Source organism: Strigops habroptila, chromosome 3, assembly GCF_004027225.2.
Source record: "Strigops habroptila isolate Jane chromosome 3, bStrHab1.2.pri, whole genome shotgun sequence".
Lineage (NCBI taxonomy): Eukaryota > Metazoa > Chordata > Aves > Psittaciformes > Psittacidae > Strigops > Strigops habroptila.
Genome location: NC_044279.2, coordinates 6,587,153 through 6,612,725, shown reverse-complemented (window position 1 = coordinate 6,612,725; position 25,573 = coordinate 6,587,153). Strand labels below are relative to the sequence as shown.

General features: G+C 44.1%; 1 protein-coding gene and 1 long non-coding RNA gene across 5 annotated transcripts in view; one reads left to right on the top strand and one right to left on the bottom strand.

Annotated features, from left to right (window-relative positions):
- Positions 1-22,890, top strand: part of LOC115605448 — a 27,704-nt gene extending 4,814 nt beyond the window's left edge. Inside the window, exons 2-6 of one of the 3 annotated variants that reach the window (XR_003990595.1) lie at positions 5,398-6,607; positions 8,561-8,624; positions 11,863-12,040; positions 20,304-20,505; positions 21,481-22,890. This is a non-coding gene — a long non-coding RNA (uncharacterized LOC115605448). Of the gene's footprint in view, positions 1-5,397; positions 6,608-8,093; positions 8,625-8,724; positions 9,041-11,862; positions 12,041-20,303; positions 20,894-21,480 lie in introns of those variants that run through there. The other 2 variants (XR_003990596.1, XR_003990597.1) reach the window with 2 other exon arrangements.
- ECHDC3 (enoyl-CoA hydratase domain containing 3) lies at positions 15,243-25,573 on the bottom strand. 2 transcript variants are annotated; one of them, XM_030479830.1, is made up of 5 exons: positions 25,370-25,573; positions 25,135-25,256; positions 22,059-22,156; positions 19,249-19,449; positions 15,243-17,307 (listed from the first exon to the last, which is right to left on the bottom strand). In XM_030479830.1, exons 1-5 carry the CDS (start codon positions 25,492-25,494, stop codon positions 16,978-16,980), a joined length of 876 nt encoding a protein of 291 aa, XP_030335690.1. In that variant the 5' UTR covers positions 25,495-25,573; the 3' UTR covers positions 15,243-16,977. The 2 variants fall into 2 exon arrangements, with proteins under 2 accessions (XP_030335690.1, XP_030335691.1); XM_030479831.1 differs by having other exon boundaries at positions 15,243-17,258; positions 19,245-19,449; positions 25,370-25,560.

Genomic DNA, 25,573 nt, shown 5'->3' with positions numbered 1-25,573 from the left:
CGGGGAGAAGAAGAGGAGCTGGGGTGTACTTTTGGCATTCAGTACCTCAGTTTCACTTAAATTCTAGGTTTGGCTCCTAAATCCTTTCTTGGATCCAGTCCTTCACCTTTTCCTTCAGCAGATCCTACTCTTAGAGCAAGAGAGAGGGGTGGGATGGCCTTCTGCTGTTTTTGCAGTATCTGGTTGAAAGCGGCCCAATTTTAGCAGGCTCCTGTAGCATTAATGCAATACAAAAGTATTCCAGATAGCTGTTCCTTGGCTTCTACTATTTAAAACATATCTTTTCTGACATTTCATGGTAGTTTGTTCTCCCATACATCCCAGTGACTGTTATTTTCCAGCGCCAGTGAGTTTGAAAAGAATGCAACTTATTTTCCTGGGGGGAGTGGAGACATGTATCACTGAATTAAATTAATTATTAATCATATTATTTCCAAAGGGGAGAAGTGTGAGTAGAAAATATAGGAAGTTCTAAGAGAGCATAAAATACATATACTCAGAAATAAACTTATCTTTTTTAAATTGTTATGGCTTTTTAGGGTTTGAGTCGTCTTCTTCTTCTTTTCCTTTTCCTTCTTCTTTTCCTTTTCCTTCTTCTTCTCCTTTTCCTTCTTCTTTTCCATTTTCTTCTTCTTTTTCTTTCTTTCTTTCTTTTCTTTTTGTTTTAATTTCTAGTTTGATTCCTGTTAGAACTGTAAGTTAATTCTTCTAATGGTCTTCTGTTGGCCCATGATATGAGTCTGGATGATCTTAATTCCAGTTCTCAAGGACAGGGTGTCCTGTCGTACAGTGAGCTGTATTTTGCATTTGAGCTGTATTTTCTGTTTCAGCAGAACTGAATGGTTTATGGAGAAGGAGAGGAGCATGAAGGGATTTGTTATATATCATGTTTGAGGGAAAGACTTGCCGCTGACATCCAGGATGTTCTGTAGCTGTGGCAGAAGGGGATTCTGATAGGGCTGTGTGCTCCGTCCAGGGTCAACTTCAAGTGAGTGGAACAAATCCTGGTAATTTCATTAGGAGCTGAACACTAGATCAGGAAAGGGGTTTAGCAGACTGTAGATGGACTTTAGACATTTAAATTTCATCTGCAATCTCTGTTTACCAGCCATCTAATCCTGCATTTGCCTTATCTCTGTAGGTGCCTCTCAGTTTCACCTGAAAGTTCACCAGCTGCATGTGCTGTATGAGATGAACAGATAACTTCAGCACAAACACAACCTCGTTCAACATAGTGGCTTACCCGTTTCCCAACCTCAGTGTGACCTAGGCTCAACGTGTCCACAGTGTTTTTGGAGAGATGATATTTAGTTACAAACTGGGTTTTTGTATACTGGACCTTCACAGAAACTGGGCCGGTTTATAACCTTCAAAGTTCAGAAAGTGAAAGCAGAGATAAAAGCTTCTAATCAGGGCGTCACAGATGAAAGGAGGAAAGAGGGATAGAAATCCTCACCTCTAAACCTCCACAAATCATGTCTTTTACATTGCCATCGACAGATAAAAGAATTCCCCATTGTGGCAGTCCACTAATCCCACAGGACAAGGCCATTAGAGGATAATCCCAAATTGCAGCCCGCATTGCTTCTCCTAATGCGGGAGGATACAATTACAGAACAAGGCCTGGAAACCACAGCCTTTGTTCTGCCTTATTGCCTAATTGTTTAATGAAGTATTCACTTCATTTAAGTGAGTGCTTTGTAACTTTGTACTTGCACGCAGCTGGCAGTGGCAGCAAAGAGCTGGCTTTTCTACAGAATAATTTGTTCTCTTGGTGCAAGAAGGTACCATTAAAGACATCACGCTCCCATAGTAAATAATTTGAGAGATCTCTCCATAAAAGGGAAATCTCTCTCTTAAAAGTGAGGAATGAAAGCACATTTGTTGCTGTTTCTTTCCCACCTCTTGATGCTGTGCAAAGACACATGGAAGACGTAGTGTTACAGTTACTGTGAGGGTGGTGAGGCACTGGAACAGGTTGCCCAAAGAAGTGGTAAATGCTCCATCCCTGGCAGTGCTCAAAGCAAGGGATGACATGGTCTAGTGTGAGGTGTCCCTGCCCATGCAGGGGGTTGGAACTGGATGATCTTAAGGTCCCTTCCAACCCAAACCATTCTATGATTCTATGGATTAGTACCAGACCTTGCACTAACACTTCAGTTTCTAAGGTCAGGACACTGCTATCATGTGCACCTCTAAAACTGGAATGGAGGAGGCATTCCAAACTTAAAACCCAAAGGTGTATCAAAAAAGGCTTGTATCAAGATGAGAACAATATTCAAGCCCTTAAAGAAGTGCAAAGTCACTATGTAGAAGTGCAAAATAACATTTTAAAAGTTTATTTTCAAATCTTCTGTGGGTTTTAAGAGGAAAACAATGGCCCTGTTCGACTCCTGAAAATACTCCTATGCTCAGAGCAGTGTGTCAGGCTTCAGTTCCCAGGGAGTTCCCTGGTGAAAGTCAAGTGCTCAGAGACATCAGTTCCCTACCAGGCAGCACTTACCTCCCCACATTTTGGGGGTTTTGATCTTTTGAAGCATTTGTTTCTCTTTATAACTACAGAAGGAACTTAGACAATTAGCTCTGGGCTTGAATATCATTTTTGGCTGGGGACCTATGCTCCAGACACCAGATATCAGGGGATTTGCAGTGAGAGAATATGACCCTGGGAACAGGAGAAAATGGTTTGAATGCTGGAGGCTTTTTTGAGTTGCAGCCACGAAGGGGCTCTTGCAAATGCTAAATACCAAAGTAACTTTGCCAGTCTTCAATATTGAGCTTTTCTTGAAGAGCTATAAAAGTGTTTTATGAGTAACATCAGTACAAACAGAACAGGCGAGGTCACCTGTGCACTAATCCCTTCCTCTTTTGCCAGCCCTGCCTCTTGGGAGGTAATGCCAGTGGATTTTGCTGGTCATGATGAGGAAGGGCTCTGCTTCCCTGAGAGCACATTGCTAGAGGAAGACAGCAATGAGAGAGGTGGTTTACAGGCTGTTCACTTGTAGCCTTCCATGCAGATTCTGCTGTAGGTGTTGTTCTTGAACTCCATGGAGTTCAAATGATGGGAACGAAACCATCACTCAGTTGCATTTGGGGGATCAACAAGCAGTAAGGTATAGGGCACCTGCATGTGTATGATAGATACAAATATATATAGTTAATGCATTGCTCTTGGCCCAAAAAAAGTGACAAGTGAATGACTTGTAACTGCTATGTTCCATTTAAAAGGAAGTAAAGTGCAAACCTTTTGCGGTTGGGACACTTTGTAACTTGTTTTCATGAAATTACCATTTTCAACATCATTTAACAAATCATTACAGGCCTTTTAATAAATTATAGTCATTAACCTTGCCTAGGGTGACAGAGGGCAGGATTTCAATTCAGGCAGTAAAGACTCTGTCCTTTAGGCCTGTGTTCAAGATCACAAGAGTGACTGAGCCAACATCAATTCAAGGACCAACAGGAACAAAACTGGCTCACAGCCATCTGTTGTACCTGTACAATGCTGACGGGTCCTTCTTGGCCAGTGTTACAGACACTTCTCAGGCTGGTTTTGTCTGTGCTCACTTCAAGCTTCCCCTGGGATCTGTTCTTGCACTTGGAAGAGCTAAAACATGGGAAGACCCTGGTTCCTTTGCCTTTAAGGACATACCTGCCAGCTCTTCCGCAGGGAGTTTCCTGCAGAAGGACTGGCACAGAGGCAGGGACCTGACTCATGGCTGCTGGGGACACCTCATGAAAGAGCTGTCATGGAATGGCTGCAGGGCAGCTCTGAATCAGCCCTGAGCAGTCTCATTAGCACTTGAGCATCCCCTATATACTTACCTTCCCAGCTATTTTTGTATCCTCTATGCAACCACCACCTTAACAGGAACTCTCTGTGCACATAATGAATGTTGTTTCCTTTTTCACCTATATGGAAATGCTTATATAAACTTTTGTGTGAACCCTCGAAGATGTAAGTTTTTAATTAAGAAAAAACCCCCCCCCGACTTTGCTTGAAGGTGATATTCAGTCCTTTTTCCTAAACTCAACATTTTAGCTTCTTTGAAGAAAAAGGTTGCAAAACTATTCCTTTAGTGCATTTTTGGCTTAAAATACTGTCTTGCCAGATCTGTTATTATAGCTGCTTATCAGTCTGAGGTAACATTTGCTTTTTGTTTCCAAGTTTCAATTGCTTGCTTTTAGTTTTATTACTGGTGGAGCCTCAATTTCTGTGGTTACAGATGGCCACGGTCTGAAATGGCTTCTGTAAGCCAGAGGGACATCCAAAGTGGCAGAAAGGAAAATGAAACAGAGGGCACAGATCACGTCTGTCTCAGCTGTGTAGGAGCACAATTGTACAACAGGACCAAAGGTTGTCTAGTGGAGAAGGCATTGAACCCTGACTGACAGGGATGGCTCTGGTCTGAGTGAAGCCTTTAGAGTCAAAACTGATGAAGCAGTTAGATTACATCTACCCAGTGTGCTGCTGAGAGCTGTGCAGAAACTGCCAGACGCAAAGCTGACATAACCTCTACCCCATTACCACGGGCTCCTGGAGGTTTAACCTGGGCTGGACCCCACTTGTCACCTTGCACGCTTATCTTGTGCTTGTTGACCTACCTGGGTTCACTGCGTTCCAGAGCTGGTCACTGAATGTTGTTTATGTGAATTCCTTTGCAGCTTCAGCACAGCCTGGTATCCTGCCTGTTTTGATGTTTGAAGTTACAGGCTTAGAATCATAGAATCCCAGACTGGTTTGGGTTGGAAGGGACCTTAAAGCTCATCCGGTTCCAACTCCCTGCCACGGGCAGGGACACCTTCCACTAGAGCAGGTTGCTCCAAGCCCCTGTGTCCAACCTGGCCTTGAACACTGCCAGGGATGGGGCAGCCACAGCTTCCCCAGGCTTCCTTCCCTCTGGTGACTTCGAACAATGTAGTTGCTCCCCATTCTTTTGGGAATTGGGGGAGAATGGTTATTTCGGGCTGATAACCAGCGTTCCCTGTGATTCCAAGTATTATTTATGGTATCGCACTTCCTTCTGAAGCCAGGCGTAAAGCTGAAGCTCAGATAAGGAGACACCTGGCATTTGTATTCTTTAATATTTGCAATAGTCTAATGATTACCATTGCAGACTCTTGCAAAGAGTTCACCTGCCCTGAGGGCTGGAATGACTCAGCATTACAGCTGGAATATTGTTCCTGTTGGGTGAGGACTCTTTTTCAACAGTTCCTCCTGTGCTTTGGCATCTACAGTCCCTCTGGACTAACACCTTCAGCAGTTTTCTTCTCTACCGAGCCAGCAGTGTGACAAGCACATTAGTTCATCACCAAGTTGTGAATAGCACAGTTGATGAGTTTTTATTGTTCACTGCTTTTAGTATGTCACAGAAAACTTTGTAACTTCCTTTACAGGTGGGGAAACTGAGTCATGGAGAGAAGGGTTCACCTCTTGAGGAGGATGGAAAAGGTGACACTGTGATCCTGGCTGGTTGAACTCTGGCTGGGACACCCTTCCTCTGGATTGCTACCTATTCCTGAAAACCTGAGGCATGAAGGCATGATTGTCACACTCTGCTCACCTCTTCTACCTGGCTTGTTCATCCAGGCTCCAGGAAGGTCTTTCTGAATCCCTTGTTCCCTCCAGAACCTCTTACCTATCCACACAAACTCATTTGGATCTGAAATTAAAACTTCCTATGCAAGCCAGACCAGCCAGGCTTTCCCAATCTGTGCTCTGCTGAATGGTCCAGGTCCCAAAGCACATCTGTATTTCTTACAGGTATATTACTTAAAGCAGACCAGGGTCTCCTCTTGCTTCCAAAGATCTTCCTAGAGATCGATACCAAGTCACCCATCTTCACTATTGGATTGCAACTGGTCCTCCAGCGTAATCACTGAGGATCCAAAGACTCTTGGAGCTGCAAGGAAAGGAGGAGAAGAGACTTTAGACCCACGACTTGCATGAGTTCAGGAGCACTTTCTCACACATGCTGTTCAGAGAGCTGCCTCATTAAACCAGGGGCTCATTCCCTGCGGGATAATTGGAAGAAAACCAAGGAACTGGCCTATCACATTAATCAGGAATTGCTTCTAGATGTGAGCTGTTATTGCCCTCTGCTGACAGTTTGCTATGTAGTGCCATCACTTTAAAAATGAAGCATGTTGTGTTGTAACACAAACAAGGACTTCTGAGGATCTGTACTAAACTAAAGGAACCTCGCTCAGACAGAGATTTTCGGGGTTTATTGCTTGATTTTTTAATGTCCTTTTTCAGTGTTGTAACTTACATGTTGTAACCACATCAGAAATGGGTCCAGTCTAAGCTGTTGTACAAGGCACTGAGTGCACACACAGCAAGAGTCAATTTTCCCCTGCAGAGCTTGTGGTCTAAAGAGACAAGACAGATAAAGGGTAGTGGAAAAAGAAGAATGATCAGCTCCATTTCACATGTAGGCCACCGAGCTACCGAAAGATCTAACTGAACCCACAAAAAGGCAGCTCTATTGCCCTGCCTGGAAGCTGTAGTCAGATGAATTCAAAGCAGAAATAAGCTGCAAGTTCTGACTACAAGAGGAACGGATCACACTGTTGGCATCTTCTTTTCCCTCTTTTTCTTCACAAGGTTAGAGAATTCCTTAGCAATTCAGTCCAATGCCATATAGGGGTAAGAAGGCCAAGAAGAAATAACCTATGATAAACGGCAGGTTGGACTGGTCAGTCACATTTCTGCCTCCACCAGCTTGGCCAAGGTCACACTGGTGCTGGAGTTTTGTGAGGAAGCCGGGAAGGGAATCCAGCTTTGGTTTGGGTTTGGTTTTCCCTGGTTTTTAAACTATTTTTCCTTTGGTTTACATTTCAGAACTAGCAAATGGCTGATTGATAGAATCATATCATAGAATCACAGAATGGTTTGGGTCAGAAGGGTCCTTATCAAAGCCCCATCCAACCTGGCCTTGAACAGTGCCACGGATGGCACACCTACAGCTTCTCTGAACAACCTGTGCCAGTGTCTCACCACCCTCATGTCCTTATAGGACTTTATATTCATTATAGCAATTTTTAATATATATATATATATGAATTCATTATAGGAATGCATTTAAATATTATAGTGATGAATGGACAGAAAAGTGTAGGACATTTTAACAGGGTTTTTTTTTTAGCCTATGTGCTACTGAGCTCCTTACCAGGACTTTTGCTGAGGTAAATTCACTGTTAGCATTTTGCTACTTTGGTAGCTGTGTGTGCTGAATAAATTGGTGTTGCATTGCTACCATCCAGTGCCTCATGAAGATTTCAAGCTGTCCATGGAAATATTCCTGGATCGTCTGCTCTGAAGAATTGCTCATATGGAAAAAGACTAAAAGCTTACAGGAATATCCACAGATAGCAAATAAAAAAGACTTATCTTTGACAACTTCCATTTTACCATGCTGAGTACGTGGGAAGTACTAAGTGTTTTTTCACAGGCTATGTGAAAGGACAAAAGTCTCCTCTTGCTGCCAGATAAATGCTATTCCCCAGCTCAAGCAGCAGAGGCTTCAGATTTCAGGGATTCAGACCAGTCTCCAAGGGAGTCAGACCAGTTTCCAAGGCCAACTATGGGGAGAAGGCATCAACATTTTAATTCCTGAACTGTAGTGATGTCACTGTATTAAGTAGGTTATAGCAAGAATAACAGCAACAATAAGTAAGGCTAATGGATAAGGGGCTGATTATCCTTGCAGGAATATTCTTGCTGGTCCCAATGAAAAAAGGGTAAATAGGTCAGTTTTCCAGTCCTCTGTGTGGGTGCTCTGGAGAGCACCTTGGTGTTCCTCCTGTAGGGCCTTCTGTCAGAGAACCAAATGCTCTCATTACCCTGCTCTTTCATCTGTTAAGTCTCTTTCATTTCTTACAGGTTTTGCATTAAAACCTGATGCTTTCCCCTACTCCAGTCGTGATACCAGTTTGGTTGCCCAGAGAAGTGGTAAATGCACCATCCCTGACAGTGTTCAAGGCCAGGTTGGACAGAGCCTTGGGCGACATGGTCTAGTGTGAGGTGTCCCTGCCCACGGCAGGGGGTTGGAACTGGATGATCTTAAGGTCCTTTCCAGCCCAATTCTATGATTCTCTTGATATGTGGTATTTTGTAAAGCTTTCCAGATTTGTGTGTACTTACACATCTCAGCATTCACAAAACAAATAACCCCCAAGGAGGGAGAGAAAAAACCCAAAGAGTTCTGACTTTACACTGAGGGCTCAGAAACAAACAACAAGAAAAAGCACACTAATTTTAAAGTATTTTTAACCTAATGTAGTGAGATCTTGAATGAGAAGGGAGGCTAATTCAGAAGCGTATATTTATACAATATCCTAACGTTTAGAACAGAGATTTCTGTTATAGGATTAACTCCTTTAAAGAACAGATGATAAAGTTTTAATGGTATGAAGAGTGTATTTCATGAAACAGGTACAAGAAAATATTCCTATCTAGACTGATGACATTAGGAGAATGACTTCATGTGTTCATTTGCTTTCTCCTTTCCCCCATGTTCTATATACATTTGAATAATTCTTTATTGTTCCTTTCCAGAAGCATCACTCTGTGTCCACACCGAGAATGATTTGGGGCCAGGAAGTGGAGAAGAGCAGAGCAGGTATATATCACACTCTCCTTGATGCTGACAGGGCAGAGCTGACAGGGAAATAATCGCTCATCTTTCCAAAAATGATTTCATCCCTTGTAATTGTTTATAGGAGGACAGGTCTGGAATAAAACCCAAGTGCCACTAACACCTTCTCTGTCATCGGCAGCTGAGGCAGCCTGAATGTCAGCATTCTCTTATTGCAGTTGATTTGTCCTTAAAAACGTCTTCAGAAAGCAGCCTACGGTTAGACATGACCCATTACATCAGACCTCCCTGACATCCAGCTCTAATGAGCCAGCTTGCAGATATAGTCTAAGAAGTTGCTGCCATCTATCCCTGCTCTGCCTTTCCAGGAGGTGACTTGCCTTCAGCAGAAGCATAGCGGTGGATGAGATCAATACCTATATCTGTACTGAGTCCAACAGGTGAGCTTGTGCTGCCGTTAAAGTTAGTTTAACGAGTTGGTTCTGTTTTGATCTGGGCTACAGGAATGTTTCTTATTCTCAGTTAACTCCACAGCGTGACAAGTTTTGGTTTCAGCAGGCTGAAAATACTGGCCTACCTACGGAGAGAAATGAAAGTCTCTTGTATGAAGTAGCTATGAACAGCCATGAATCAAATCCATCAGTCTGGCTGAGACTTTAGCACTACAAATTCAACTCATTATTTTATCACCTGCTTTTGGTTTTGATTTTGTTTCTGTTACAAACATAATAAAATATACAATACCCTTGTGATGCTCCCATGATCACAGCTCCAGGATACAAATATTAAAGTAAGGATTAATATCTTTAAGGTCATATCATGACAAGAACTACCACTGGCCACATCAAAGTTTAATGATTTTAGCCTTTCCAAATCCACAGTGGTATTAAGGGTATATTTCTATTTGATTTTTATGAAAGCTATGGGTCTGACAAAAATAACTCCTGATATTGACAACCAGCAGCCAGGAGATGGTACATTCTACAGTGAAGAGCCAGAAAGGTTTAGCTCTGATGGTTTTTCCCCTCCTTTGGCAGCATACAACAGGATGGGGATGCGTTATTTTGTGGCTAAATTCAGGATTTGTATAATCGAGCTGCAGTGCCAATGCAATCAAGACAAATGAATCCTACTCATTGCAGTCTGAGATTTGTCCTAGACCTTTCGGTCCTCATGGAAATTTAACCAGTTGTTTATTCTCCTGATAGCTTTGAGAAAGCAGCCACATTGCCATGAGATTATTTAAATGTAGAATGATTAGAAGGTTTTGCAGCTACAGAGATAGATGGGTTGTACGTAAAAGCTCTGCTCTTTGTAGCAACCCAATGTGATATTGAGCAAGATAACGGTCAGAAAGAACATTGCCAGGCTCCTAATGAGAAACTGTTGACAGGAAAATTACCCCAGCATTCATCAAAAAGCCAATAAATGTCAAGTGTGGGGCCTTTGATGCAGTAGCTCATAATGCCTGTTTGGAAGCCTTTGCAGTCTCTTCAGGGCATGCCATCATCCTGCATTCCTGCTGATTTCACTGCAAACTTAGTCGCTGAAGCAGTGCAAGGAGCAGGTGTTGGCATTCTGAATGCCACTGTCACCCTGAGACCTCAGGCAGAGCACGTTTGGCCTCAATTTCCCCATCTGCCATACAGGCGTGACCATATAGGAATTACCCAGGGACAATTCCGTGAAGGACACAGTGTTGCCATCCAAATATCAGGAGCTAGATGGTAAAGCTGTGATGTGATGCTGTTTTTCCAGTGAGTTAGTCATGTATTTTTGATGTTAACTATGTCCAGCTTTTTGTGCCTGTGTAGTACATATTTGCAAGCTCTCTCGTCCACAGCCACAGGAGATTACTTCACACCAACACAAAATTAATTTGCACTCAGTCTGCCCAATTCTAGGCTGGGTGGCCTTGAGAAAACCACATGAAGTTTATATAAAAGCTTATATAAAGTCCCATTCGGTTCTTTGCCTTTGTGGAATATGGGTCTCAATACCTTGCCCATCGCCCAAGTCCTCTCTTTAACTATCATCTTCAGCATATACCTCCTAAACAATGTGGTGAGGCAGGTTGTCACCTGCTCCATGAGAGAGGAACAACCTTGTGCTGGGTGTTTATGTAGCTGTTGCTGCACCCTGGCTTTTTGTTTGCCTTGTTCATGAGGGGCACCTGAAGCTGTATCACAAGTGCTATAGCAGCATAGAATCACAAACTGGTTTGGGTTGGAAGGGACCTTAGAGCTCACCTAGTTCCAACCCCACTGCCACAGGCAGGGACACCTTCCACTAGATCAGGCTGCTCAAAGCCCCTGTGTCCAACCTGGCCTTGAACACTGCCAGCGTTGGGGATATGATCATATCCTCCAGATTTTGCCTATAAATCTTGTCTGAAATTTCCAGGTGAAGATTCAAAGCCAGTCTTCCAAGGCCTCCATGGACTCTGAGGTCAGTGGCTGGATCATTCATTGCATTCCTACCAGCAATTCCTTGCTTGCATTTTCTCAATCAGTTTCCATTCCAGCCGTTGCTGTGTGTACGGACAGAAAACACATCCCTGTCACTTGCAGGGATAAGCTGCATCCCAGAGGCTGTATGCAACCAGGGCCGTACTTAGTTTCCAGGGAGGGCTGAGTATATGCCACATGCTATTAAGGTCACTTGAAACTGGGCTAATTACCTGGCAAACATTGCTGCAGAGCAGATTCCTTAATAAAAATGAATAGGGGGACAAGGAATAGACTCCTTGCTATTTTGGGACAAACTCTCTCCTCAGGCAGCAGATAAGCCACAGCAGTAAAGGCTCCCAATCCATCATTTGGTTTGCTGTTTCTTGGCTGTAGAACTTAATTAACAATACTGGAACCAGCCTGTTTCCCAGGAATAAGCTGTAAATCCATTACATTAAACAATAAAGGCAGAAATGAAAAATGAATGTTGCTTAGTCAATCTATAGGGGCCAGTGCAGGAGTGTTCTGAAACCTGAAGTGTTTGTGCCTAGTGGTTCAACAAGCGGGACCAGGCCACTAACCTGGCCTAGTGGAAGGTGTCCCTGGCTGTGGCAGGGGGTTGGAACTGGATGAGCTTTAAGGTCCCTTCCAACCCAAACCATTCTATGATTCTATGGAATGTTCCTGTGGATGCCACCCTTTTTGGAACTGATGATGACTAATTACACAATTACTTTATTGCATGAAATGGTACAAACAAATACTGTGAAAACTCAGTTAAAACATGCTGACAAATATTTCTTCTCTTCCAGATTTGAAGACAACACAAACATTTGTCATACCCATGAATTAGACTGAAAGACCATGAGCCTAGAAAAGCAGTGTTCCCAAAGATTTGAACTCGGTTGTCCAGAGCTCTGTGCTTCCTCAGCTTCCATGGATTTGAACTGTGAAGGAGCTTGGTCTTTTACAGGGAAAGCCAAGCATAAGGTAAAGTTCCTACCCTCTGCCTATCATGTGAACAACCAGAACACCATTTTTGATAGTTAACTTCCCCTCTCATCACCATTTTGTCTTGCTAAGGTGTGCCTGTTCTGAACTCATAGTGAAAACCACTAAGGATACCTAGAATCATAGAATGGTTTGGGTTGGAAAGGACCTTAAGATCATCTAGTTCCAACCCCCTGCCATGGGCAGGGACATCTCACCCTAGACCATGTCCCCTAAGTTTCCATCCAACCTGGCCTTGAACACTGCCAGGGATGGAGCATTTACCACTTCCTTGGGCAACCCATTCTATGGCCTCACCACCCTCACAGTGAAGAACTTCTTTATATCTAAACCTAAACTTCCCCTGTTGAAGTTTGAACCATTACCCCTTGTCCTACCACTATAGTCCCTAATGAAGAGTCCCTCCCCAGCAGAGACCTCTATATCTTTGAACTATTAGTATCTTATGAGGCCATTCAAATTCAATGAATTCATGCACAGGAATAAGATGACCAGAATTCAATCCCCTTGCAGTGTAACTCTTTCAAATGAAGTAATTATTCTTTAAAAACACAGAGCTTTTTTCTTCAGAAATTATAACCACCAGTTAACAATAACGTCAAACCCCATCTTGTGGAGGTGGCAATTGCAGAAGGAGTATTTCAAAATATCTAAAAGAATATTCTCATCTAAACCATCCCTCATGTTTCAATATGGCCAGTGACACCATTTGATTACTGCTGTTCGTTGGAAAGAGCCTTGTTCTGCAAAAATCAGATAATGTACTTATTTCTAAAAGCCTGGAACAAAAGAGCCAGGAGAGATTTGCTGAGTAGTTGCAAGATAGCCATTAAATATAAATATTTTTAAAAACAATTTGCTCTTTCCTAATGCTTTTAGAGCAGCATGTGGGAACAGAGTCTAAGTGCAGCATCTTACTGCATCGAAAAAGGACACGATGAAGGTTATTGAGCTCCAGATTTAACCCTTCTATCTCTTCAATGCTCCTAATAGTTCCTAACCTACAAAGACTGTGTGAGTTTTATATAAAACTTCCCCATCTTTCCTAGTGGTAACAATAAAAGTTTATTTTTTTAAAACAATTATTCCAAATGATCCACATTTTTCACAGTCCTATAGAAACAAACTACATTTAAGGGTGAATTCAAGTTTAAGTTTCCATTCCTCAAATTAAACATAGCAGCAGAACTGGGAATTGCTTTCTTTTCATCCTTTTTCATTCCCATTGCAGATGGAAAAGGAAATTGCTTTGTGGGGCTGTATATGTGTAAGTGATAAGAGTATTTATATCACTGGTTTGAATGAAAATGTGCAGGGCAGTTAGAAAGAAGAGAGGCTGATTTTTACTCCAACCTGTCCAGGTCTGCTCCAGTATAAGGAATAACAATTTAATTCCACTACTCAGGAAGCTACTCATTGAATGTCATTGAGCCCAACAGTGCACCGGGTAGAGTACAGCCCATGGCTACTATGTCAGAAGCAGATTGCCTGAACCACGAGGCCACTTCTCATAAGAAGGGGACAACAGCAAGGCTGGCACTGCCACCAAGGCCCTTTGCAAGGTAGCTTCATGCTCAGGTCGTTCTGAAGTAGACCTGTGCAACTGCAGTGCACAGCACCGGGCTTGGGCTTCCTCTGCTTCCATACAGCACCATCACGGCCCAAAGGCCCAAAGACAAAAGTGGTAACTTTGCACTGCAGCAGTTTTTCAGTTCAAAATACCTGCAGTAACAGGCAGGCCTGCAGCAGGGTGGGTTTTAGCACTGCTGAGGATGCTCAGCAGCGTTAGGCAAGGCCTACGGGGAGACTATCAGAGTGCTGTGAAGGGCTGAGTTAAGCCAAAGCTGATGTGGACTTATCCATAACTGACCAGGAGTAATGGATCCCTGGAGAATCATAGGATCATAGAATGGTTTGGGTTGGAAAGGACCTTAAGATCATCTAGTTCCAACCCCCTGCCATGGGCAGGGACATCTCACACTAGACCATGTCACCCAAGGCTCTGTCCAACCTGGCCTTGAACACTGCCAGGGATGGAGCATTTATCACTTCTTTGGGCAACCTGTGCCAGGGCCTCACCACCCTCACAGTAAAGAACTTCTTCCTTATATCTAACCTGAAAGGGAGAGAACTGTCCCAAGACTTTACTGAGTATCTGTGTCAATCAAGAGGAGGACTGAGGAGTGAACTAACACTCATATAGGCAGGGAACTAAGGACACAAGAGCAAACAAACCTTAAAAAAATCCTTTTTGATTCATGGTACTTCCACATTTGGAATTTTAGTAGCTGCTGGTAGGATTTATCTGATCTAACTTCAGACATGTAAGTCTGAGCTAAGCACTTTAGGCTACTCTGTCAGCAAACGAAAAAAGGCCCATCCATAGAGTGATTCACCTGGTCTTTCTTAGATGCTTATTTAAATATGAAATGGATGAGCCTTCATGATCTGGCTACGTGGAACTTCAGAATAAATGTCTTTGCTGTGAGGCCACCCCATGTTGATCACCATGGGTTGATACTGAGGCTCCTGTCATTCAGGATCATCATCAATAATACATCCTCAGCTCATTTGCAGATGATGTGAAACAGGGGGGATGGCCGATGTACCGAGCAGCCTGGCTTCAGTCCAGAAGAACCATAATCTAAGGAGAAATGCAAGTTGCTGCTCCTGGGGAGGAATAACTCCAAGGAGCAGTACAGGCTGGGAGGTGACGGGCAGAGCAGCAGTCCTGCTGAAACCAGGCTTACAGCGGGTGGATGCCCAACTGAACATGAGCCAACAGTGCACTCTCATCACAAGTAAGACAAAATGCTCCCTGAACAGTACAGACTGGCTGGAAGTGGCCAGCACATGGAAGAAATACTTTTGTTCTTCTCTGCTCAGCACTGGTGAGGCCATTATTTGGAATACAGACCAGTTTTGGCACAACCAGTACTAAAAGGAATGTGGAGAAGCTGGAACTGGTGCACTGGAGAGTTACCAAGCTGGTTACCTAGAGAACATGACCTACAAGCAATGTGGAGGAAGCTCCATGTGTTCAGTCTGGTGTTGAGGAGTCCAGCTGTGGTCTGGCTGCAGCCTGTGACTGCATGAACAGAGTTACAGAGATAAAGGAGCTGAAGTTCTCTCATTGATGTCAGATCATGTATGTTGTGGATGGAATGATGCACTTCACTCGTCAGAGAGAAGCAGCAATGTATTTTATTGATATAAACCAGCAATTTAACGACATTTGATAGTAAATGCAACAGTGGTTTAACAAGATTTGATAGAGAGGTACACCTGATTTAGAGCAATAAGGACAGGGTGAGATAAAACAGTCAGTGAGCCCCTCCTGTTGAGTCATGAGGTTCAGAAAGGACCCTCTTGCTTTCTGAGGGGAGTCACAAGGGAGTCTAAGTGCAGCTGGATCCAGACTTAGTCCCAGACTTGGTCAATGGTTTATGTCTAAAGGATTATAAATGTGCAATTAATCCTTTATATCACTTAGCTAAGTGATACTTCAGATTTTCAGTGCTCTTATTCCCAATTTAATTATGGAGCACCCAATGTGATGATAACTATTCTCTCAACCTCAAGGAGGGACCTTGAGGTGTCCCTGCTTGGGGGGAGACCCTGGTGCGCAGCCCACTGCCATGCAGGAGAGCTCCACAGGCCCTGGGCCATCCCCTATCATCTGTGGATAATTGACTCACAGCCACATTCACATGCTGACTACAGAAGTTAGTTTCTTCTAAATTTGGCTTGAGCTGGACATTAACCAACACCATGGTTAGGTGGGTGCGTGGCTCAAATTAGCCCTTGGCTATTGTGGTGTTACCTGGCTCCCTGAATCCACTTTGAGCTGGAAGCAGCCATCGCAACCAGACACATCCATTATAATCACCACTGGTGGTTATCACCTGAGCTGGGATACAGGAAATAAAAGTCAGTTTGGGTGGGGGGGAACACACTGCCACCATGTAGCAAGGGGCAATGGCCAAAAAATTGCTGCTCTGAGGCTCAGAATAGACATTAAGAAAAACTATTTCACCAGGAGGGTTGCACAGCCCTGTAACTCTGAATAACTCCTGTTGGTGGAGGTTGTAAAGACCATAAATCCATGGCTGAGCTGCTCCAGTGTAAGATCCCAGCTCTGAGCACATGGATGGGCTTTCCTAGTAACACATCTGAGATTCTGTGATAAACTGAAGACTTACAGCCTGAAAATTACAGCTGGGGCAAAACCCTGCCAAGGTGAGAATCTCTGCTGAAGCTGACAGGCAATGGCTTTCACAGTGTGCCCTTTGTGAAGCTGAACACCCCCAAACCATGCTCAGCCTCACTGGAGCCAATGGCAAAATTCTCTAGAGTTGGGACAAGTGACAGGGCTGATGGTGGAAAACCAGGGTTTGCTGAGGGAGGCAAACAAGTGATACCTGCAGCTCATAAGCAGATATATCTGAAAGGAGCAATGGGCTGCTGTTACAGGCTTCTGTCTGTTACATCTAAACAGCACTGGAATCCATCATGATATGTATTACCATCATCTCTGGAATGTGTCCAAGCCATTTAATTCTCTATTAATAACAGTAAATGGCAATTCTCATCCAGAATGATGGAGACAGGTACTGAACAGGGTGACCTGGGCTCTCTCCCAATCCCTGTGATTCCCTGAGTAACCTGGGACATGCTAAACTGATTTTTGCAGCACAAAGTTCCTTCTAAAACCATAGATTAAATTCATTGCTGAAAAAAACCCCATTGTGTTTGATTTTTTCCTAACATTTATTATATACTTAGAATAAATTTATTGTGTCTTTGGCATATGTAAGAAGAGACATTTCACTTTCAGCAAGAACAAAAATAGAGTTCCCAAAGGCAACTGCATGAAGAATCATAAAGCACAGCTAAGCTTAGCTCAGAAACAAGATTCATTTCTTCTCATCCTGAGAGTGTGACCAGACAGGCTTACGTTTCTGAATAAAGGCTTCAATCCCTTCCTGCCCATCTCTCAAAGTCAAATTGTCTACCATGACCTGAGCAGTCATTCTGTAAGCAGTATCGAGGTCCTGGGCCATCTGTCTGTAAAAGGTGGCTTTCCCCAGGGCCAGGACAGATCTGCTGCTTTCACATATCTTGTGAGAGATCTTCATGGTCTCTTCTTCCAGCTTGTCTTCTGGTACCACCTTGCTGACAAGCCCGTGCATTAATGCTTCTTGGGCAGAAAGAGGTTCACCCGTGAAAAGCATCTCTAATGCCACCTGAACAAGAGAAACCACTGCATTACATCAGGTCAACTGCCTTATTGCTTTGCTTTGTTTGGGAACTTCAGCCTCCTTCAAGTACAAGTTACTCTTTTGATAAACTTAAGATTTCAATCTTTTGCCTTCTTTAAACTGCCAAGGAAGCGTCAAGAGGTTTCAGCAAAGAGGACTGGGTGTAAAGCTGGCTTGTTTCAAACCTGCCCACTGACTCCCACTGTCCTGGCTGACACCTCTGGGTTTCTTTTCAAAAGCCCACAACTGCAGTAGGAATTGAGAGATATGGATGGTTCACAATGTCAAATATCTGAGCTCAGCATTTTAAGCTGGGCATCCAATAAGAAGTAGAGATTTATGAAGTCAATGTGTAGGTTTTGAAAATACCTGTCTTAAGTTTTAAGTTTGGTAGGACTAGTTTTAAATATGTCCTTCTTAAAGCCATTAACTATTTCAGTCTCCTGCTGCTTCCAGCATCTTGTACTTGAGGTTTCAAATGAAAAAGTCCCCCAAATACTCAGGGACTACTCAATCTTGTAGATCACTAACAATGTTTTGTCACGACTCCTGAGGTAATTACCCAATGCCCTGAATTGTAAGAGCTGATTATCCTGGTAGTATCTTTGCTCTGGTAGTTACACAATCATTTGATACAAGGTAAAACGAATCATCCCGAGAACTGTAGGGGATGTTCTTCCTACTTTGAAAAGTGGCACAGAGAAAAGTATATCCCACACATTTTTAAAAGGTAACAATAAACCCCAGAAATACCAATTCAGGAACAGTTATGACTGTTCACTGTAGCAGACTTGGAACAAAACCCCCCCAGACAGGCTATATTTGAGCAGGATGGCCTCACAGATGGAAGATTTAAAGTTGAAGCTCTTATCCAGCAATTGAACTTGGGCAGTTAAGTCATTGCATCTCCACAGAGCCCTGCTGGGCTTGGAGAGTCTGTCCCCATGAATCCAACTGCATCAGAACTGAAAATGTCTTTTCTCAGTTACAGAAGCTTTACAGATCATACTGTTGTTTATGCAGTGAGAAATCTGTAGTCACAATCAGTAGGAAATAAAGCAGGAAGAAAGTATGGGAAGGTTTTAGATGCTATTTAAAGCATCTTGATCTACACCCAGGCAGCTCCTGCTGGCAGTGAAATGTCACTGCCTGGCAAGAGTTGATACCTCGGTGGGATTGATATCCTGAACTTGCAGGGGTTTCCTCATCAGGGGAGAACATCACTGGTGAAAGCACAGAACTGTCTGTTGGAAAGGAAAGGGATGGCTGAGCCGCTGTGCTGCTGGTACGAGCTCATGCTGGCTGGAATCGCATCAGTAGGAACCTGCTTTCCCTGAGCAGAGTTCATCCCTTTATTATTTTTCCCAGTCCCAGTCAAAGATGTCCTTTGCAATAAAGTATTTTCAATGTTGTACTATAGGAAAATAAAGTCCAGGCAATGGAACATCTCCTGTGGAGGCAGGCTGAGAGAGCTGGGCTTGCTCAGCCTGGAGGAGAAAAGGCTCTGAGGAAAACTTAGAGCAGCTTCCAGTGCCTGAAGGGGCTGGCAAGAAATCTAGAGAGGGACTTTTTACAAGGGCATGTAGGGACAGGACAAGGGGGAATGGCTTTAACCTTATGGAGGGGAGATTGAGATGAGCTCTTAGGCAGAAGTTCTTCCCTGTGAGGGTGCTGAGGCGCTGGCACAGGGTGCCCAGAGAAGCTGTGGCTGCCCCATCCCTGGCAGTGTTCAAGGCCAGGTTGGACACGGGCTTGGAGCAACCTGCTCTAGTGGAAGGTGTCCCTGCCCGTGGCAGGGGGTTGGAACTGGATGAGCTTTAAGGGCCCTTCCAACCCAAACCATTCTATGATTCTATGAACTAAACCTCCTAACACGGGAACCTACTTCTTGCAAAATTACAAAGAGTACCTGGGAAGGAAGCCTACCTTTCTTGGAAGAGACCTGCCCAAGGCCACAGCTGGTGTGGAGCAGAACAGTCCGATGTTCACCCCAGGAGTAGCAAACTGAGACTTCTCACTTGCCACTGCGATGTCACAGCTGGCCACCAGCTGGCAGCCTGCTGCTGTAGCCAACCCGTTCACTTTGGCAATCACTGGTACTGGAAGCTTTTGGATTAAAGTCATAACCTGTGTGCACAAAAGAAAGTGGTCAGTTAGTCCTAGAAATTTAAACAGTGGCTTTTCTATAACACACTTGATATGTGCTGTTTTAGACCACTGCTATTCCAGTATCTGCTGGGTTTATGTAGCAGGAGCTGGTCCTGCTAACTCCAGTGGAAATGGGAAACCCAAGAATGAGAGGCAGAAACACTTGTTAGCAGATCTGCACGGAGCTTGGGTGCCTCTGCACCGCAGGTCTAGTGTTCCTGACGGTGGGAAGATGTGTATCCCAGACACACCATCCTCACCTTCATTTGCCCCATAAGGGAAAACTGACTTTGTCACAAGAAATTAAACCAGCCTCTTGCTGGTTTCTGCATGATCTCAAGCCTGGGCTGGTCTCACCCAAACACAATCACTGGATGTCTTTCTAGGCTTACTCTTCACTCCACGAAGAGACTTACCTCCCAGCAAACAATTATTCCTGCTTCCATTTAGACATAAGAATGGAAAAAAGCCTCATTTTCTCTCTCTCAGATAATCTTGAGGGTTGGACATCCAACTTCAGATAGCTGAAGTTAAGAAAGATGAATTTTTTCTAACTTTTCTATCTCGGATTCCCCTTCCATACAGTGGGAATCAACCAACTCACCTAGTTTTAATGCCTGAAGATTGAAAATACTACTTAAATGCTTACAGGCATTATCTGGATTAAAACAATCTCATGTTAGCACAGCGTAGCAAGATAACAACTATTCATTTGCTACTTCAGTACCTCCACTAGATGAAGTCTGGCAAATTCTATGTTGCTTAGGTAAAATTACCTACATTTGCTTTTGATTTTGATGAGTCTTTGTCTCCGTTCTTCTATCTTTGTTTAGTTTCAGTGGATCTTGAGAAGCAGACAACAGAAGAGTAACAGTATGTGCATGTGTGCAGACAAACAAGTATAGAATGCTCTTGTGGCTGCAAAAACTCAAAGTCAACACCTCTTCTGAAAAACCCCCAACCTGGTACTTCTGGTTTTGTATTTGAAAAGCTTCTGGAGATGTGATATTCTGAACTGTCCCCAACTTGTATGTGGTAAGTACTTAGTTCTCAGATACCGTATTATATAGTATGGCAAACACTGCTGTATGTGTGGGGAACAGAGGAGGAGCAGCTGAGGAGATCTGCTTAAGATTAACAGTCAGAGACAAGATGTAGAAGCTGAAATACCTGAAAACCAGTTCAGTGCTCTGGACCCCTTAGTCCACAATGCTGCAGGTATGTCATTTGGGTAGGATCCATTCCACGGAAGACACAATCCCGTTTTGGAAGCCCTCAGAAGTACATTTGTCTCTCTACTGACCCCCCCCAAAAGCCAAAGTCAATTGTTCTACACAGTTTAGTTGTCAGTTAGGATCCTAAATAAAGCCTCAATTAATTTCTCCATTTCTGTTTGCCTGTAAAGTGCCATTATTATTTAACAGTAAGGCCTTCTCTCCCTCCACAGGGATAATAGTGAGTTGTGATTTATGAGTAACTTAAATCCCTTCAGGATACTCAGGTAGCGAGTTTAAAGCACTCACCCCTACCACGAACATCAGAAAAGGGATCACTTCAAATGCCATTTCATCTCTCACATTTAATTTCTTCCTGAACTTGCTTTGCCAGTTTCACAGAAGCATTTGGGTTGGCAGTGACCTCTTGAGACCATCGAGTCCAATCCCCCTACTCAAGCAGGCTCGGGTAGAGCGGGTTGTCCAGGACTGCGTCCAGTTGGGTTTTGAGTATCTCCCTGTCTCTGAATTTCATGCTTTCAAGAATACTAATCTGAAATTGTTATACTAAACTTACTATGCAGTAGAGCACCATTCTCATGAAGACAGTTAGGCTTGATGGTTTTTGCTATTTCTCTTTATTTCTCAAAGCTTGCTCTACTACTCATTAATTCTGAATACAGCCACAGTGCTTGATATACACACAGGGGAATTTAAATTTACCAGCTCTTGATTGCACACTATATGGAATAAGTTTGACATTTTTTCTGCCTGATCTTTCCTTTTCTGTGACCAGGAAGCTGCACGGTTCAGTTTTCCACTGGCAACATGCTGATATTCTGCCCTGCAACTGCAAAATTAATATGAAACTATTGGCTGCTGAACTATCAGCCCTTGGCTCCCTCCTGACGAAGGGACTAACCTGTCTTTCAGTCATATTGGCACTTACCTCTGTGACCAGCATACCAAGATGGAACCTGGGCAGAGCTGCCAGGGTTAGAGCTAAGTGCTGGAAAAGAACACTTGATCACAAGTGATTTGAAGGTGGTTATCCCCTAGATTTCTAGGAAAGACATTGCCCAAATCCTCAGCTGCAAGGAACACTGGCTGAATTGAGGAACACGCCATGACTGTACTCATTGTAGGAGACATGCACCCTGGCATTCTAGCCCTTTTATTCCCTGGATGTCTCCAGGGAAAACATAATTTCAGCAGGATCAGGTATTAAAATAGCAGAGCAGCAAAAAGCAAGGAATCTGGAGCAACCATCTGTGCTTTAGGTAGCAGATGAGCAATGCTGTCCTTCCTTGAACCAGTATCATTGCCTACTCCTAATACCAGGCAAAGGGGTGGCACTTAAGAAGAACTGCTTACCTCTGCACACACTTCAAATACTTGGGAATGATGCTTCACATCATCTTCACTTGCCAGTTCCTTTAAATCATGGCCGGAAGAAAACACAGGTCCTTCAGCTGCAAAGAATTGCAGGAAAAGTCAATCTGGATTAATCAAAAAATCAGGGGTAGAGGAGTATCAATGCCCCAGGGGAAGGTATGTCAATGAGTTGTCAATGGCCAAAAAGGCCAAAAAGAGTTCAAAGTATTGCCTTCTGGGTTTTGTAATGACTTTAAATTGCAACATTTAACCACAGAAACACCCATAAGCATTTTTTAAAGCCTAGTTTTACTTCCCTTCCAAGTTAATTCTGTCAAATATAAGGATTTTACACCTCTGAGTCCAGCTTCTTGTAAGGATACCGTTCTAAACAGCTCCTTGGGACAATGTAAATGCATCAGCTGGAGCAAGGATGGAGTGCTCTGCTCTCACACAAATACAGTTAGTGCCCATTTATTGTACCCAGCATTAATGATTAATTTCTGCTAAATAAGCATCAAGATTTTTGTGTCACAGCGTTCAAGACCACAATGAACACAAGAAAAAAGGTTGTTCTGCTGGAGGAGAGCCAGAAGGGTTGTGTTGGCGCATTGTTTCCTCTACTCTAAAACTGTCATCTAGAGAATCCCAAAAAGCACATCAGGGTTTGGGCAGCAAAAGAGGAGGTTCCTGCAGACCTGAGCTTTGGATTTGCTTGTCTCCAATGGCAGCTAAGATCATAACACCCTTTATGGGTACACTACCTTTACAACAGTTTTCCTTTGGCATGAGGGTATCTGCCATAAGAATAAACCAATTTGGTGCTTCTGAATCCTTCAGAACTTCTCAGATATTTGTATGGATGTGACATTTCCAGCTACAATTATGCAGTCACAACCTTACCTGTGCACTCACTTCTTACGGATCAGATTATTGTGACACTAGCTATCCAGAAATAGCCACACAATCAACACCAGTCAGCTCACAGGATCAGCAATACCCATCTGGAAATTAACCATATCTGCATTTGTGCCTCCTTGAAGACGAATCATAGAATCATAGAATAGTTAGGGTTGGTAAGGACCCTAAGATCATCTAGTTCCAACCCCCCTGCCATGGGCAGGGACACTTCGCACTAAACCATGTTGCCCAAGGCTCTGTCCAACCTGGCCTTGAACACTGCCAGGAATGGAGCATCCACAACTTCCTTGGGCAACCCATTCCTGTGCCTCACCACTCTCACAGGAAAGAACTTCTTCCTTATATCTAACCTGAACTTCCCCTGTTTAAGTTTGGACCCATCACCCCTTGTCCTATCACTACAGTCCCTGATGAAGAGTCCCTCCCCAGCATCCTTGTAGCCCCCTTGAGACACTGGAAGCTGCTCTGAGGTCTCCACGCAGCTTCTCTTCTCCAGGCTGAACAGCCCCAACTTTCTCAGCCTGGCTTCATACAGGAGGTGCTCCAGCCCCTGATCATCCTCGTGGCCTCCTCTGGGCTTGCTCCAACAGCTCCATGTCCTTTTTATGTTGAGGACACCAGAACTGTACACAGTGCTGCAAGTGAGGTCTCACGAGAGCAGAGTAGAGGGGCAGGATCACCTCCTTTGACCTGCTGGTCACGCTTCTTTTGATGCAGCCCAGGATACGGTTGGCTTTCTGGGCTGCAAAATCCACTGCAAAGCCTGTGTTAAAGACTCAAAGCATTTCCTGAGAAGTCTTATTTTCTCTTCTTCTTTTGCATTCCATTCAGCAAGAGAATTGGAAATCAACAGGAACATGAAATTTCTTTTTAAATTAAACCAAAAAGAACATGAAATTGTGCTTGCAAACTCCCATACTGTGCTCCCAAAGAAGAGCCTGAAGCGTTTCACACGATTTGTAACTGCTATTTGAAACATTGAATATATACATTTAAACTCATCCTGGTAAACTCAGCTTACTTCCATTCTCACGTCTGTGCGCACTAACACACTGTTTTCCTCTACATACAGGAAACCGCAGCATCCTAAATGAATAAACCTATTTCTCTAAGATGTTTGGAATAGAGGCAGGGGAAGATTATCTTAAAGCAGCACAATAAAAAACCATGGCTTAAGAACAGCCCAAGTTTCATTACATTTAAGAACTCTCCAGGATAATACCTAAATGGAAGAAAACTTTAACAGGCTCAGAGAGAGACTGCTTCACATCTGCAGGTTACGGGTGACTGCAATATTGTGTTCTGGTCTCTCCTTCATTGGAGGGTTTTAAAACCAGTTTTGCAAACCAGAAGCAAAGACGACCAGGCTGATCCTGGATTAGAGCTGGGGCACAGAGCCCATGATCTGAAGAAACTGTGTGAGCCCTTTTTATTACCATCTATACCTACTACAAGGCAACAAGTGGTCACTCCAGCTCAGCCTGTTCCTGCACAAAACCCCATGTGCGGGAATGATATTTCTTTAGTTTGAGAACCATTAGAACCTGGGTTTTGTTCTGTTTATTCTTTAGTTATTTCAATCTACTGATTGTTTTTACAAAAGGAAAAACTGGCTCTGTAGACACACTGCAAAACCTGACTGAATGCTGACATTTTGAAACATGTTTCTACAGTGTTTCTTCTTAGACATGTTAACTAGCAACAAAAATACAGCAAAAAAACCCAACTCAGTGGTTAATACGGAGTTCAAGAATGAGGAATTAAGTACATGAGAGTGGAAACTGGGGTGTGTATAAAAGAACAGCAGGACAGCAAGGTCTGAAGCCTGAGGGCGCCGTTAGGATAGATACCTTGCATGTTCCTGGCCAGCTGTATGGAAAACAACATGCAAGTCCCTTCCCGTCCCATCTTCTGTAATCATGGAATCACAGGTTGGTTTGGGTTGGAAGGGACCTTAAAGCTCACCCAGTTCCAAGCCCCTGCCACGGGCAGGGACACCTTCCACTAGAGCAGGTTGCTCCAAGCCCCATCCAACCTGGCCTTGAACATGTTCTTAACACTTGAACACTATCTCTCTGAGAGATTTTGGTTTGAACTCTGTATTACCCCGTTCCTGCTCTTCCCCTCGCCCTTCCCTTCTCTCCTGTCTCAATACCTGAGATGATAATAACTCGGAGGTCCTTGCTTTTCACGTCGTGCAGCAGGTCCTCCCTGAGGGACTGCAGCATGGACAGGGACAGGGCGTTTCTTCTCCTCGGGTCGTTCAGGATGATGTTCCTGTGCGAGCACAAGGCGGGTTTACTGCAACCAAACACTAAACGCACCCAGCGCCTCACGGACCGGCCCGCAGCGGCGCCCGTTCCCCCCCGCCCCGGCCGCCGCCGCCTCACCGGACGCCCCCCGCCTGCCGCCGCACCGTCGGCCTCTCCGGCCGCCCGGGTCCCGCCGCCGCCGCCGCGCTGCTGAAGGCCGCGGTCAGGGCCCGCCTCAGCCGCCACAGCGCGGCGGCCGCCATGGCTGCCGGACGGGACGGGACGGGACGGGGCGGCGGGCGGCTCGCTACCGACCCCTAGGCCGGAGGGCTGCGGTGGAAC